The following is a 14,875-nucleotide window of genomic DNA, read 5'->3' on the forward strand; positions in this document are numbered from 1 at the left end:
AAATTAAAGAAGATCTAAACTTATTTTATATGCGTAAAATAAACAAAACAAAAATTGAAACTTTGCGAAAATTCGCTAGGTAACCTTTAGAAGAATGCAGTTTATTTTCAAAGTAGCGAAAGAATTGCCTAAAATTAAAGAAATATTTTGCCCAGAAAATAATATCAAACATTATTGCTAATTAAATGAAAAGTAGAATATAAAAGTGTTGGGTTTTGTCGGTATGTTTGCTGCTCCCTCACTCGGCAATCGGTATTGACAAATATAACAAGCCGTGCATGCATGGTCCCCCTCTATGTGAGGAGGGGGGATCGAATAAAGTGATAAAAAAAGTGATACATAACTGATAAAAAAACAATTTTGAGTGAAAAAAAATTTTTCAAAAGTTTTCAGAAAAATGACTAAGTTCAACTTTTGCTCCACACCCAATATTAGCCCTAAAACCTCCAGGGCTTGTGACTCTGATTTTTCCCAGGGTCAGTGATACTTCCATCAGGTGTATATCAGGTATGCCCATGGTTTTGCCAAGTTTCAGAAAAATCTAATGAATGGATGAAAAGTTATTCTGAAAAATATGTCAATTTTGTCTATTTAGAGTCATTTTGAGGTATTTTTTTTACCTCTTTTGCCCCCATGGGGGAGCTGATTACTTGTAAAAATGGACAAACGGCTATGTTTCAGGCCTTAAGACATGTAAATTTGAGTTCAGCATCATAAAAAAACACTAAATAGAGATACATAATCACATTTTAGACAAATATGAAAAAAAGAGCCTAAAAAAGGGGTGGTTTTTAGCCCTAAAAGTTCCCGGGGGGCGCAAACCAGAGTTTTGCCAGGATCAGCGATACTGAATTTACATTTGCAACAATTGCCTTCACATTTTGGACAAGTTTCAGTAAAATCTAATGGACGGGAAAAAAGTTATGGGGCCAAAAGTGTAATTTTTGCCATTTTGGGCGTTTTTGACCCCTTTTCAGCCCCTGGGGGAGCAACGAGAGTTTTCTTTAAAAATAACTCGATGTTGTGCACATCTACGTATTGGAGTACAACTTGTGGCAAAATTTCAGAAAAAAGTAATGGACGGTTATCCGGGAATCATCCGGACGAACGGACGCCACTGAAAACTATAGTCCCTCTCCGATAAATCGGGGGGACCAACAAGGAATGGGCAAAATTGTGAAAAGGCTTGGCCTTTGATTTAATTTGAAATATGCTTCCAGTGTGATTTTCTTTGATTCTGTCGGTATTGTTTATGTTTATACTTAAGGATTGCTACGACGGCGCCAATGCCGTCTGAAGCCGAGGCCTCCGTGATATATATATATATATATATATATATATATATATATATATATATATATATATATATATATATATCACGGAGGCCTCGCTGAAGCCCGCCAATCTCACTCAAAAGTTAAGTTGAAAGTATTATGGGGTAATTAACACCTTCGATGCCGTTGGTTTCGACAACAATACTTTTTCACACCCACTTGCCAAATTTCTCAAGGAGTTTAATATGAAAAGATTTCAAACGAATAGAGTTTTATTTTATTTTCCTGGAGCCACATTGTCTGACACCGTCGCATTTTTCTCGGGTTTCGGAAAAGTTAAAAATATACATGAATATCTCACAATGAATTTATCAAAGTCTGGATAAAATAGATAAAGAGAAAACATTTAGAAATTTTTCAGATTGAAAAAGAAATTATATTTACATTTAAAAGTCCCCCCTCATTGAAATTCTACTTTTGGACGATATTTGTAAACCCACTAAAAACCAAATTATTTTTAGATCTAGGATGAAGCTCTAAACTGTCTTCACGTATTAAAAAAGGGTGCTTGTGCAGTTTACACTATGTTAAAAAACGAAAAAAAAAAAAAAAAATATTCTACGTACTCGTTATGGAATGAAGTTCTCATAAAAAAAAATCACGTAATTTCATCAAATAGTTTTTATTTTATGCCGTAAAAACGATTTGGGAAATTCGGAATCTTCCTAAAAAAACTGCGATAATTAGTCAAGGGAGCGTAAAACAAAAACTATTTAATGAAATTACGTGATTTTGTTATGAGAACTTCATTCTATAACGAGTACGTAGATCTATAGAGTTTAGTTTTACTAATAGTTTAAAAGAAATAAATATTTATAATCGGTACAAGCAATTGAAAATTAACTTTTGAAAAATATTCAAAGAATCGGTTTTGGAATCGGAAATTATACACAAATTTTTCCGATTCCGATGCCGATTCCGATTCCCCGAAAATTACCGATTTAACCGATTTCCGATTCCGATTCCGATTCATCGGCACAACACTAATATATATATATATATATATATATATATATATATATATATATATATATATATATATATATATATATATAATTTGAATTCCGTTTTCGGAAATAAGGGTTGTTGCCTGATGAGGTTTCTAGTTGGTAAATACTGGGAGACCGAAACATGCTCATGACTGTGTAGCAACAAACTACTGCGTATGTAAAGACAAATATATATATATATATATAGGTCATGTCATGTGCTACTGGTACCATGTAACCCAGCACTACCTGCCTCTTGTCGGGCACCGGCGACTAAACTGGTTCCCCCACCAGACTTGTTTGGTGAGGAGGGTGGCTAGTCTCCCTGAAGGATTAAAACCAAGACCTTCCAAAGAGCGAACGAACCCTTTTTCGGGGTCAAAGGCCAACTAGCACCATGTGTGTTTGTATGTGTGTGTTGGGGTGGAGAGGGCTCCCATGAGCCGTGGTGAAAGCAACCTTTCTAGGAGAAGCAAATCTCTGATTTAAAAAAGCATAAAGCGGGAGGCTAGCCGCCCTCCTCACCAAACAATCTGGTGGGGGAACCAGTTTAGTCGCCGGTGACCCGACCATGAGGCAGGTAGTACTGGGTTACATGGTACCAGTAGCATATGACATGACCGGACACATTATATACATACATACATATATATATATATATATATATATATATATATATATATATATATATATATATATATATATATACATATATATATATATACATACATATATACATACATACATATATATATATATATACATACATATATACATACATACATATATATATATATATACATACATATATACATACATATATATATACATATATATATATATGCATACATATATACATACATATATATATACATACATATATACATATATATATATACATACATATATACATACATATATACATACATATATATACATACATATATATATATATATATATATACATATTAAACAATATATATATATATATATATTAAACAATATATATATACATATATATTAAACAATATATATATATATATATATATATTAAACAATATATATATATATATATATTAAACAATATATATATATACGCTTAGGTTTAGGCACAGATAAAGAGTGGGGGAGATTATTGATAGTGGTTTCAGCTAGTCTAGTGTTTCTTGTGAATTGTAACATTACACACGTTTTACGCACGCGTTACATGTAGACTCCGTCGCAAGGAACAGAATAAAGGATTTTAACTCGACTCACGTCCCCCCCCTAGGTGAAACAACCGATATTTATTTACAGACATAATCTTACAGGCCTTTTCCTGTCTCCATCGGCCACCGTCATTTTCTGATGTCATCATTGAATACTGTCAGAAATTGCATAACTTGGAATGCGAATACCTTGTTTATTACAGCTTTTCTCATTGGTTGATTTAAATTTAACTCGCGCACGCGCGAACATTTAAAACGCACGGTGTCCATTCGTGTAAATATTTCTAACAGGATGGACTCATTAATTTAAGGGCGGATTGGTTCCTCTCACCTCTGCACAGTGAAACAATTTAACCTAACTATTTAGGTTTCCTTCTTTGGGGTAATATCGTCTCATTTTAAATCAGCTAATAATGTTGATATTGGATTTAACTATTCGGCGGAATTAACCGCCCCCTTCTATTAGAATCATGATAAAACGGATCCATACCAAGCACATTCAAACTCTACTCAGTAGAGATTTACCTAGAGGAACCTGGGGCAAAATGAGATAGCGGGGTTAAACGAAACACCACAGATAACTGAAACAGAGAGAGAGAGAGAGAGAGAGAGAGAGAGAGAGAGAGAGAGAGAGAGAGAGAGAGAGAGAGAGAGAGAGAGAGCTCTTTCGTGAGGAGTCTGATCAAGAGATCACGTGGTAACGCCCTGCCGCCAACGTCTTCCATTGTTTTATTCAGCCCCGTAAATCGAAAAGGGGTAAGTATTCAAAATTTATCTATTTTGATCTGTGACGAACTGTGCTCTGAGAGTGCAGAAAGCTGGGTAGCCTGTCAAGGGGACTGTAGGAAATGGGCTGTGCAAGTCTAGACGAATGCAGCAAGACCCCCAATCTTCATTTGTGAGCTCTGTGAAGACTGACTTATTCAGACCAAGATCCGTCTCGTTAGCATGGGACAAAACGGGACAACACAGTTAGCTGAATAAATCATCTGTATTTCTTTTGAAAATAATTTCTCATCTATTTTTTTGTTGTGTTCTGCAATCCAGAAGAAAGGACGACTGGCTTTAATCAACCATCAATCAAGTTGGCCTTTCTTAAGTTGTGTCAATTTTTCTCTCTGCCAGACGTTCTAGATTATATAAGAATAAATACCTCACAATATCTTTCGAATACCACTCCCTTCTCTGACGTCATTCCCGGTCTGTGCACATGCTGGATCTGGTCGCCCTAGAGCATTCACTTTGAAGGACGAGCACATGCTTAAATTAACTGTTTTGAAGGATAGAAAGAAAACTTATGTTAACCATAGTAAAGAATTCAAAACAGGGGCTAGAAATTCTCTTTCTAGATATACAATATCTAGACGAATGAAAGAAATGGGATTTTCTTCTAAAAGCTGTGCAAAGAAGCCATTTTTATCTAAGAACAACGTCAATGATAGAAAAAGATTTTTCTCGTATTATGGCAAGAAATATACAGACTGGTTCAGGAATGTTTCCTAGTTAGATGAATCAAGATTTTGTCTTGTTATTGATGCTCCCGATGCTCCCGAATGGTGCAATCGAAGAACCGGAGAAAGATTTTCACCAAGTTGCATAAAAACGACAGTTAAACACGGGAATGGAGGGATAATGGTATGGGGAACTTTTACTGCAGCAGGAGTTGGGGAACTTATTAGATGTGAGAAGTCAATCAATCCAAAGGAATACATTTTAATATTAGAAACAGGACTGTTACCAAGTATCCAGAAGCTAGGAATATCTCAGAACATTATTTTTCAACATGACAATGCCCCTGCGCACACTGCTAAAGTCACAGAAAATGGTTTTCTGATAATTCAGTTAATGGGATATTTTGGGCAGGTGAAAGCCCCGATTTAAACCCAATCGAGAATGTGTGGTCCATAATATCTCGTGCATTTGATGGAAGAACTTTTTCGAACAATGACAGACTGTGGGAAGCTATGCAAAGCGAATAGAATAGCATCTCCTCTTCACAGTGTTCCATTTTGGTTGAGAGCATGTCTAAAAGGATTTATCTTTTAAAGAAATCAAAAGTGAATGCGATTCCATCCCAAGCATTTATTAAAGTAAATGTCTTGTTCTGTGTTATTAGTCTCGTTTAAGTTTCCATGTTCAATCGTTCTTTGTTCAATATAGCTTTTAGTGCAATAAAATGTATAAAATTTGTTTGGCCCATTTTTTTTTGCTCACTAGTATATGTATTGCCAGTTTTGCACTTTGCACACCCAGTATCATTAGAATAATTAATAGTACAATTGTCTATTGTTTCTTTATATAATTTATAAATGTATGCAATATATGTATATTATATATATACTTATCATATATATATATATATATATATATATATATATATATATATATATCGCGCCTTTTAATATCATTTTGTCTGGGTCATTTTGACATTGGCTTTTCTATTTTCTATTTAATTCTATCACCATTTAATCTTTTTTTCTACTCTTCTTCACTGATTTTTCTTAATTACACTTTGTCTCGGCAGCCGTGTTAAAAGCATATCTTATTTTTCTTTTATTAATATTATTGGAATTTTCCCCCTTTTTCTTGTACATATTTGTGAGTTATTCCACGGATTTCGGCCTTTTGGATTATTTGGGACTATCTTCCAGTTACGCGATTTCCTTGGATTTTACTTGTGCGGATAGAACTGTCTTGGATTTGCATTTTTGAATTTTACCTTCATTGGATACTTTACTTTTCACCAGACTATCCATTCACGTGAAATCACCTTTTTCTTCACCATATTCCCTCTGCTCCACTTTTTGTTATCAAGTAAGATCTTTGAATTACTTGCAGTTTCATCAAATACTTCTGTATGCAAAATCCGATCCCGGATTTTGCTAATTCCTACCCTCTGATGAGAAGGAAAGTATTTCTTCGAAACGCCGCGGATTAAGAACCATTCACTTATTAAGTGTTTCCTTTTCAGATTAAATATGTTTTTAACTCTTTTTCAAAGTGTTTTTAACATGTTTTATTAACTATTTTCTCTTAATATATATATATATTCCTGCTTTCCCAACTGTACTAACATGCAGCCTATGCCCCCCGACAGTAGCCCCCTACATCAAAGTGGCACTATGTCTTGTTTAGGGTGAAAATAGAGGGGAGATATAACATATGAGAAATATTTGGAATCAAGTCTCCCCTTGCTGTTATTTCGGATCATTTGAAACCATAGCAGCAAGTTTTACTTTCCCCTCTATCAAAATCAGAGGTTTGGGGAAATATCAGATATTTTGTAATTTATATGCAAAACTAGGAAAATGAGTGACTATATGATTGATACATTTTATGGCTGTAAAAAAAGTGCCCAAAATCTGGATGATGCATGGCCTTGAGGGCAAATGTGACATAACCCACTACACAAATAAGATTATTACCTTTACAACGATCCTTCATTTGTAAAATTCTGATCAATAGTCACTGAGATTTCAAACTTATAAAATTGCTAAAAAAGGTGGTATATCTATATATTAGTGGCATGGCAAGGCCACAGGAGAGACAAGCAAGCAAAAAAAAAAAAAAAAAAAAAAAAAAAAAAACTAAGCAAAATTCATTCCAAAACAGCAAAACGAAACAATATTCCGGGGAAAGTGCTTTTCACCTCTCTTGAATTTTTATCCAAAGTTCTTCCAAATTTGAAATGTTATCATTGCGTTGCTGTTGCTTGATGTAATGTCATACGTTTTCGATAGGATTGAATATGGGATAATCATCCAAATTCCTGCCAAAGTAGAGTAGAAAATGCTCAAACAACTTACGAGGTCGAAAAAATCTAACCTTGCAAGAGAATTATAACCATTGATACTAATAACGCCTCACACATGATCTGAACCTCCATCATCTTTCAGCGTTGAAACTGTGCACCTAGGATTAAATTCTTCGTCCTTCCTTCGACGGACGTACTGCTTACCATCACTGCCTAACCTATTGAACTTGTTTTCGTCGTTAAAAATCACTTTCGACCAGTATGAAGAGTTATGATTTTCATTACATCTGACGTTCTGTTCTTTAAACAACTCATTGGCTTGCATCTTGCAACACAGCCTCGCAAATTAAATTCCTTTAATCTGTTCTTAAGTGTAGAAAGAGAACACTTTTTAAAAATATTACTCTGTTGTTGGATTTGGGGATCCGTTTCAAATCGGTTTCTTAGGCTGCGGATCTTGATAGCATTGTCTTCCCTGTTAGAAGTAACTTTAGGACAATCAGATTTAGGAGCATCACGAACATTGCCGGTGTCTTGGTGCTTTTGCACAGTCATTCATACCGTTTTCTCATTACATTTCAATCTGCGACCGATTTCTCGATTGGATAAACCAGAAAGGTGGAGATTAATCAGCTCCTGACGATCACTAAACGAAAGTCGAGGCATATGTACTAAATGTTACGTTTTATAACCTGGAACAACAAAAATTACGATTAGATATGCTTTGTTTCCTAAAAGGTGGATATTTTAAGCTGGTTTAAAGATGCATTTGTTGCTACGAATTTTCGATTTGGAAATAATTTTTTAAATTGACGTTAACACGAGGATACTTCAATTAAAATTCAAATATGAACAAGTAAATTATAGAGGAATAAAAGGTAAATCAAATGATATTGGTTGTTTAAACAGTTACATCCAATTTAACCTTATATATATATATATATATATATATATATATATATATATATATATATATATATATATAACACGGAAATTACATAATTGTCGATGCAATAATTTATTTCAACCTTATGGTATTTTCAAGCATCTAAACTAGACAATTACATTTTTGATACTGAAATAAATAAAGAAAAAAGAATCGGGCCCCGACCGTCAAAAACCAGAGGGGGTGGTAGTAGCAATCCACTTAATACATTTCATAGAGAGGGTGGGAATTAAGTTAGTAGGGGATGGATTTTAAAAAAAGAAAACAAGAACATTATGACACATGTTGTTTTAGCATCATGAAATTTGGAATATAGACTTTTGTCATTTATTTGTTATATTCGCTGTAATCGCATTAAGCTTCTTAAATCAAGGAGTTGTGTCAATAAAATGTGTAATATAATTGATAAAAATCATATTTCCACAGAAATATATATATATATATATATATATATATATATATTGAAATAGTCATTAAAGCTATCAAATTAGCATATATACATATATATGCATGATGGTCAAAGATGGTTTTGGCCGGGGAAAATCGGTGCAAAAGTAACAGAACAGATTTTCCGGAAAAAACTCCGTTTGCCCTCCTGGGGGTGCCTTTCGGGTTAAATGAAATTAGTTATGAGATGGATGGCAAATGTCTACGAAATGAAATGGCTTCTAAATAAATAAGTAATCTTTGCATCTGTAGTTTCCATAAGGAAAATAACCGAAGACAATATTTATTACCCATTTTTTTGTCGAATAGAATAATGTATACTAGCAGGATCTGTGGAATTCCACGGTGTGAGAAATATATTTAATCAACAAATATCTTTTGATAAATTTTATATTGTTCTGTATAGCGCAAAAAAATAATTTTTGGACAGAAAAACTAATAGCATACAGCAAATATGAGTTTATTAACATTCCTTTGAAAATAATGCCTATTTGCCTCTCTCTCTCTCTCTCTCTCTATATATATATATATATATATATATATATATATATATGTATATATATATATATGTGTGTGTGTGTGTATATATATATATATGTTTATATATATTTATTTATTTATGCAAACATTGTTGGCTACATATATGCATACATGTTTCTCTTCTTTTAGAGAAGCAGTGTTTTTATGCTTAATTTTCTTTTCATAAAAGGAGATTATGTCTTAAGACACCACTTTAATAAATAAGAGTTTCAGCAGAAACATGTTTGCACATCTGTAGCCAATAATGTTTACACACACACATACACACACACATAAACACACACACACACACACACACACACACATATATATAGTCATTTTCTTACTAGTATATCCGTATGGTATGGTAAGTAATGAAAAGATATACTCACCTTTCTTCTGTGTTCATCGTAGTATGTCTTGTCCCATCGCTTCTGTAGGAGTTTGTTGTGACATGGGAGAATGGACTGGTACGACCGATGCATTTCGTCGCTTCCCTCGCTTAGGGGGATTGACAAACTGCCGGCGCTGGCTCTGCTAGCCGTCGTAGACATGTGTTCATTTTCGGGCATATCCATCCACCCGCTAGCATTGAATTAAATGGGCGAGTCTAGACTTGACCAATCACAATCAAGGCGAGAAAAAAAAAAAAAAAAAATGACAAAAGAAGAAGAAGAAAAAAAAAAAGACACGTAGGTGATATTTATTTCGGTACCTTTTTTTGAGGCTATATTTTTATGCTAGGCAAGCGACAAAAATAAATGAATATACCGACCGAGAAAATTATTATTGTTATTCTTTGTTTTGTTCGCTGTCCGGTCCGGTGGTCACGTTGGCGTCCACCTGTCGTTGTATACAGCCAGCGTTGCGTCTCTAAGGTGCCAGTAGGCCTCCGTTACTAAGCAGGTGTTCGCGAACGTCAAATGATATAGGGGGGGGGGGAGGTTAAACCACGCCCCGAATTGGAGACGGAGCAGAGATATAGATAACATCTCTACCACAAAACTGTCTTATTTTTTTATGAGATCATGCTACCAAAATGAATGCTGTATTTGAGACGCTAAAACCGATACAATCGAAAATGGTCTCAAATACATGGTCGACCTTTTCTTTCTCCGTGTACAGGCATTTTCAATTCTAATTAACTAGCAGGACCTGTGGAAATTCCACGGTATTTGACAATTTTAAATGCCTGAAAAAAAAAAAAAGTTTGAAAACATACTGAAGGCACCTCGTACAAAAAAATTTCCGTATCATTACTATCGTATATTTGAAAAACTTTTTAAATATAATGATTATGAATAAGATAAATAAAAAATATATATCTATAAAATTGAACGTGTCTGTGTGTCTGTATAAATTTCCCTACGCAATAACTCAGTCAATTTTTATTCTACAGACTCGAAATTTGATATACAGAGTACTGAGATTTGGGGAAATCTATGTGATCGATTTTCGGCCAGAAATTTGGCTGTTAAGGGGTCAAAGTTCAACGATTTGACCTTTTGAGAACTCTACCAAACTCTTTTTTTTTGGGTTTAAACACTTGAAATTTTTTTTGGGTTTAAACACTTGAAATTTTTGATATAGGTTCCTTGGACATGGATATAACTTAATAACTTGATTTGAGCTCAAAAGAATAAATGGTAAGGGGTCATAATAGGGGTCGAATAAAAAAAAGTTGACTTTTTTTTTTGCTCAGCATACACCTCCAAACACCCGGGAAACGCCGGGCATCCATGCTAGTATAAGATAAAACCAATAACGACGGATTTAAAAGCATTATTTTTAGCAAATACTTTTTTTAATCTTTTAAAGCTAAACAGAATTGATTTTTAAAAATTTAGATTTTTTCAATGAAAATTCAACACAATATATTGTTTGCGCTTTTTTTCTGAATATTTTTTTATTTTTATATATCTATACTCCTATATTTTTTGGTGTTTTTTTTGTGTATTGATATTCGTATTAAAAACACTTTTTTTCTATCAAACTCCTCCATCAGTTTTTGGTCTACAGAATGAAACTTAATATATAGGGTATTTGAACACATGCGAAACTTTATATTTGAGTTTTAGCCGGAGAAAATCGGTGCAAAAGTGTGAAAATTAAAAAAAGTGAAATGTGCCAAGTGAAGGTCGAACAACGGCATTACGAATATGCATGCGTAACGTAATAGCTATTAATTCATGTTTTAATTTTTAGCTTTGCAGTAAACATGTTTTCATAGCACAGTCATTACCAAAGAAAAAAGAAATTCGTAAGCTACAAGTTTTGGTTTCGATTCTCGGTGGTGGCGCACGAGTGACGGAATTTTGGGGTCGTCACCAAAATCCGTTGCTTTTAGAGAGAGAGAGAGAGAGAGAGAGAGAGAGAGAGAGAGAGAGAGAGAGAGAGAGAGAGAGAGAGAAAGAAAAGAAAAATTAACAAATAAAATAAATTTTCCGGAAATGGGAAACTAGAGAAATGAGAAAATGAATGACAGACCCGAAACGAGATTAAAATGATCCGAATTTATTTTAAAGAAAATAAAATGTTATGATTGCTTTTATTAAAAAAAAAAAAAAACAAAACAAAAAAAAAACACTTAAGATAACATGAAATAAAAAAAAGAAATACAAAAAACAGTTCTTACTCGAAAAGAAAGGTTGAAGTGAAAAGCACATACAAAAAATAGAAAATAGTTCTTTCAAATCTTTAAATTCAGTCTTTCAACAAAAACGTTCATTTTTTTTTTTTTCAGGAAATAAAAAATGCAAGGCTTGAGTTGCAGTCCTTTAAAGGTTTTTTTTTCTTCTTCTCCCCTGTCTCTATTTTTTTCAAAACAAACGAAACCTTCAAAAAGTTTTTTTTTTTTTTTTTTTTTTTTAAGTTTGGCTTTCTCTCTTCGTAGTATGGAGTGTCCGAATTAAAATCCTTTTCTCTGAAAAAGGTTGTCTTTTGCTTCTTTTTCTGCTTCTTCAGAAATGATATTCCTTTTCGCTGAAAAGGGTTGCCTTCTTTTTCTTCCTCAGTAAATGGTGTATTTTAAAACATCAATTTCAACCACTCAATAAAGACTCTCTACCCGTAGTGAAGTGGTTGAATGAATTTAGTTATGAACATTTGTATTGCTCTGTTATGGTGTGTTATTTGTTTGTTTTTTGTTTTGTTTTTAATTTTCTTCCTTTGAAGATTGTAACGCTGGGTATGGGGCAGCCAAATCAGCTGCCAACATTGCCCTGCTTTTTATTGAAACCAATCGAGAGCTCTTTTTAGTATCCTTGTTGTTCCCTTAAGTTCAATTGTCTGGGTATGTTTTGCACTTGGTTCACCAGAAATATTTGTTAGGTAGGACTTCAGGTTCTTCTTCATAAGCCCCATGGCACCTATAATAACTGGTATGATTGATATCTCCCTGAGATTCCAGTTTCTTTTCATATTATACATGAGACCTTCATATTTGGTCTGTTTCTCTCTTTCAGCCCTATTCAAACCTCCATCATTAGGGACACTCACTTCAACCAAGGTTGCCACTCTTTCTGACTTATTCCATATAAATATGTCAAGTTTCACAGCAACATTTTCAAGGTAGATGGCTGTAGGGATTACATGGTCGTAATGTATGGTATATAAGTCATTTCCATACTGTTCTTTCAGGTTGATGTTCTCAGGACTTGCTGCTACACTGAATGTTTAATTTTTGCATTTATCAATGTGTTAATAAATGTCTATATTTGTATTTGGGTTCCGTCTTGTTAGTTATTACTAGGGCTAGGACAACAGCATATTCTTTTCATTGTTTTGACTCTCTAGTGTGTATCCGTTAATATCTTATATGCTTTTATATATATATATATATATATTTTTTTTTATTACATTTTCACCCCAAACAAGGCACATTGCCACTTTGGTGTAGGGGGCTACTATCAGGGGAAACATCTACTGGGGTACTATGTAGGGATTTGGGCAGCAAGATGTTGGTTCACGTTGCACTTGAACTTATGCATGTCAGTACAGTTGGGGAAGCAGTGACCTGGAATGGAATTCCAAAGTCTAGCAGTTCTGGGGAAGAAACTACTGGAGTAGAAAGATATTTTACATCTAGGGATCTCTACAGTGTGGGGGTGGGATTTTGCAGCTTGTCGGGTCTGTCGAGGGTGTTCACGTCGTGGAGGCACAAGTGCTTGCAGTTCATCAGAGCATTCACCATTAAAATACTTGTAGAACAGGCAGAGGGATGCAACGTTTCGACGATGGGACAGAGGCTGAAGCTTAAATGCCAGTTTAGGGCGATCAGATTTGCGACTCTCTTTTGAACCTTGTCAAGGAGCGAGAGACTAGTAGCCGATGCAGCACCAGCCCAAATATGACAGATGTCTGTGTTGGATATATACTCGAGAGTCAAAACAAGGAAAAAATATTCTGTTGTTATAGTCCTAGTTATTACTAGGGCTAGGACAACAGAATATTCTTTTTGCTGTTTTGACTCTCGAGTATATATCTGTTGATATCATGTTTTTACATACAGTTTTTTACATACAGTTGATTAACTGTGCCCAACTGTGTCAGATGTACACTCAAGAGTCAAAAGGGTGGTGAGAATATTCTGTTGTTCTATCCCTAGTTATTGCTACCTGGCAGCCCGGCGTTGCCCGGTCGTACAATACGATTTTTTAATTTATGCAGGTTGCGTAGGTATTATTATAGAATCAATCATCTATTGATATATCACGAGGAATAATTTGTCCGGTGGACTAATTCGCAATAAATAAATAAATAAATAAATAAAAAAATAACTAGCAAAAAAAAAAAAAAAAAAAAAAGAAAAAAATATTGTTATAACATTTTTCTTTACAGTTAATAAAACTTAAAATTTAAGGTAAGTTTTCTTTTCTTGTTATGCTTTCATCGGCGATGCTCGGCTTAATTTCCTCGGCGACGCTCAGCTTACTCCGGCTGTTGGCGTCATGTTCCAGAGAAAGCCGGGCGGACTCTGAGTTACGTCTGGATCACTCTCTGCATGAGTGCCTAAAATATTTTATGTACCAAAAGCGTTTTTTTTCATGAAACTATTTTAGTTAAAACAATGTTGTAATAAAAATAATTTATTTAGAAAAAGACACTATCATTTAATATATATATATATATATATATATATATATATATATATATATATATATATATATATATATATATATATATATATAATAACGTGTTTCTAACTTCGAGGTTTCATAACATATGCATCTGGGCTTTTGTTTACATGTTATAGCAATTTGTAATAGCAATGATATTTTAATGAACGAAGTCATCAGCTCTCTCTCTCTCTCTCTCTCTCTCTCTCTCTCTCTCCCAATAAACAAATGCAAAGAAAAATAAACAATGAAAAAAAAAAAAAAAACAAATAACTGCTCAAGTTTTTTGTCCCCACTGGCCGAGAGATGTGTGTTATAGCTTTTTTTTTTTTTTATTACGGAATAACTTAAAATCAATTATTTCTTAACAACTTTTGAAAGATAAAACCTAAATTTTATAGAATTTAAAACAGATATATCTGTGAGAACACGCTAATTGGATAGAACCTAGAGCGTTCGTAAATATGTATTCCAAAATTAAATGTCTATTCCAGAATAAAATCTCAACCAATCAAATTTGCCGGAAGGCGTGCCACACAAAAGAACACACACACTATTGTA

The 14,875-nt window shown here is 33.8% G+C and overlaps 1 protein-coding gene across 1 annotated transcript in view; it reads right to left on the minus strand.

The window, feature by feature from the left end:
• Nucleotides 1-10,098, minus strand: part of LOC145266341 (sperm axonemal maintenance protein CFAP97D1-like) — an 80,322-nt gene extending 70,224 nt beyond the window's left edge. The window contains exon 1 of the mRNA XM_080121932.1: nt 9,590-10,098. Within this exon, the coding sequence (XP_079978058.1) occupies nt 9,590-9,775 (186 nt within the window). The 5' untranslated portion in view covers nt 9,776-10,098. The remainder of the gene's footprint in view (nt 1-9,589) is intronic.
• Nucleotides 10,099-14,875: the final 4,777 nt, after the last annotated feature.

The sequence above is a fragment of the Euprymna scolopes genome, chromosome 41 (genome assembly GCF_053919585.1).
Source record: "Euprymna scolopes isolate OS-2025 chromosome 41, ASM5391958v1, whole genome shotgun sequence".
Lineage (NCBI taxonomy): Eukaryota > Metazoa > Mollusca > Cephalopoda > Sepiida > Sepiolidae > Euprymna > Euprymna scolopes.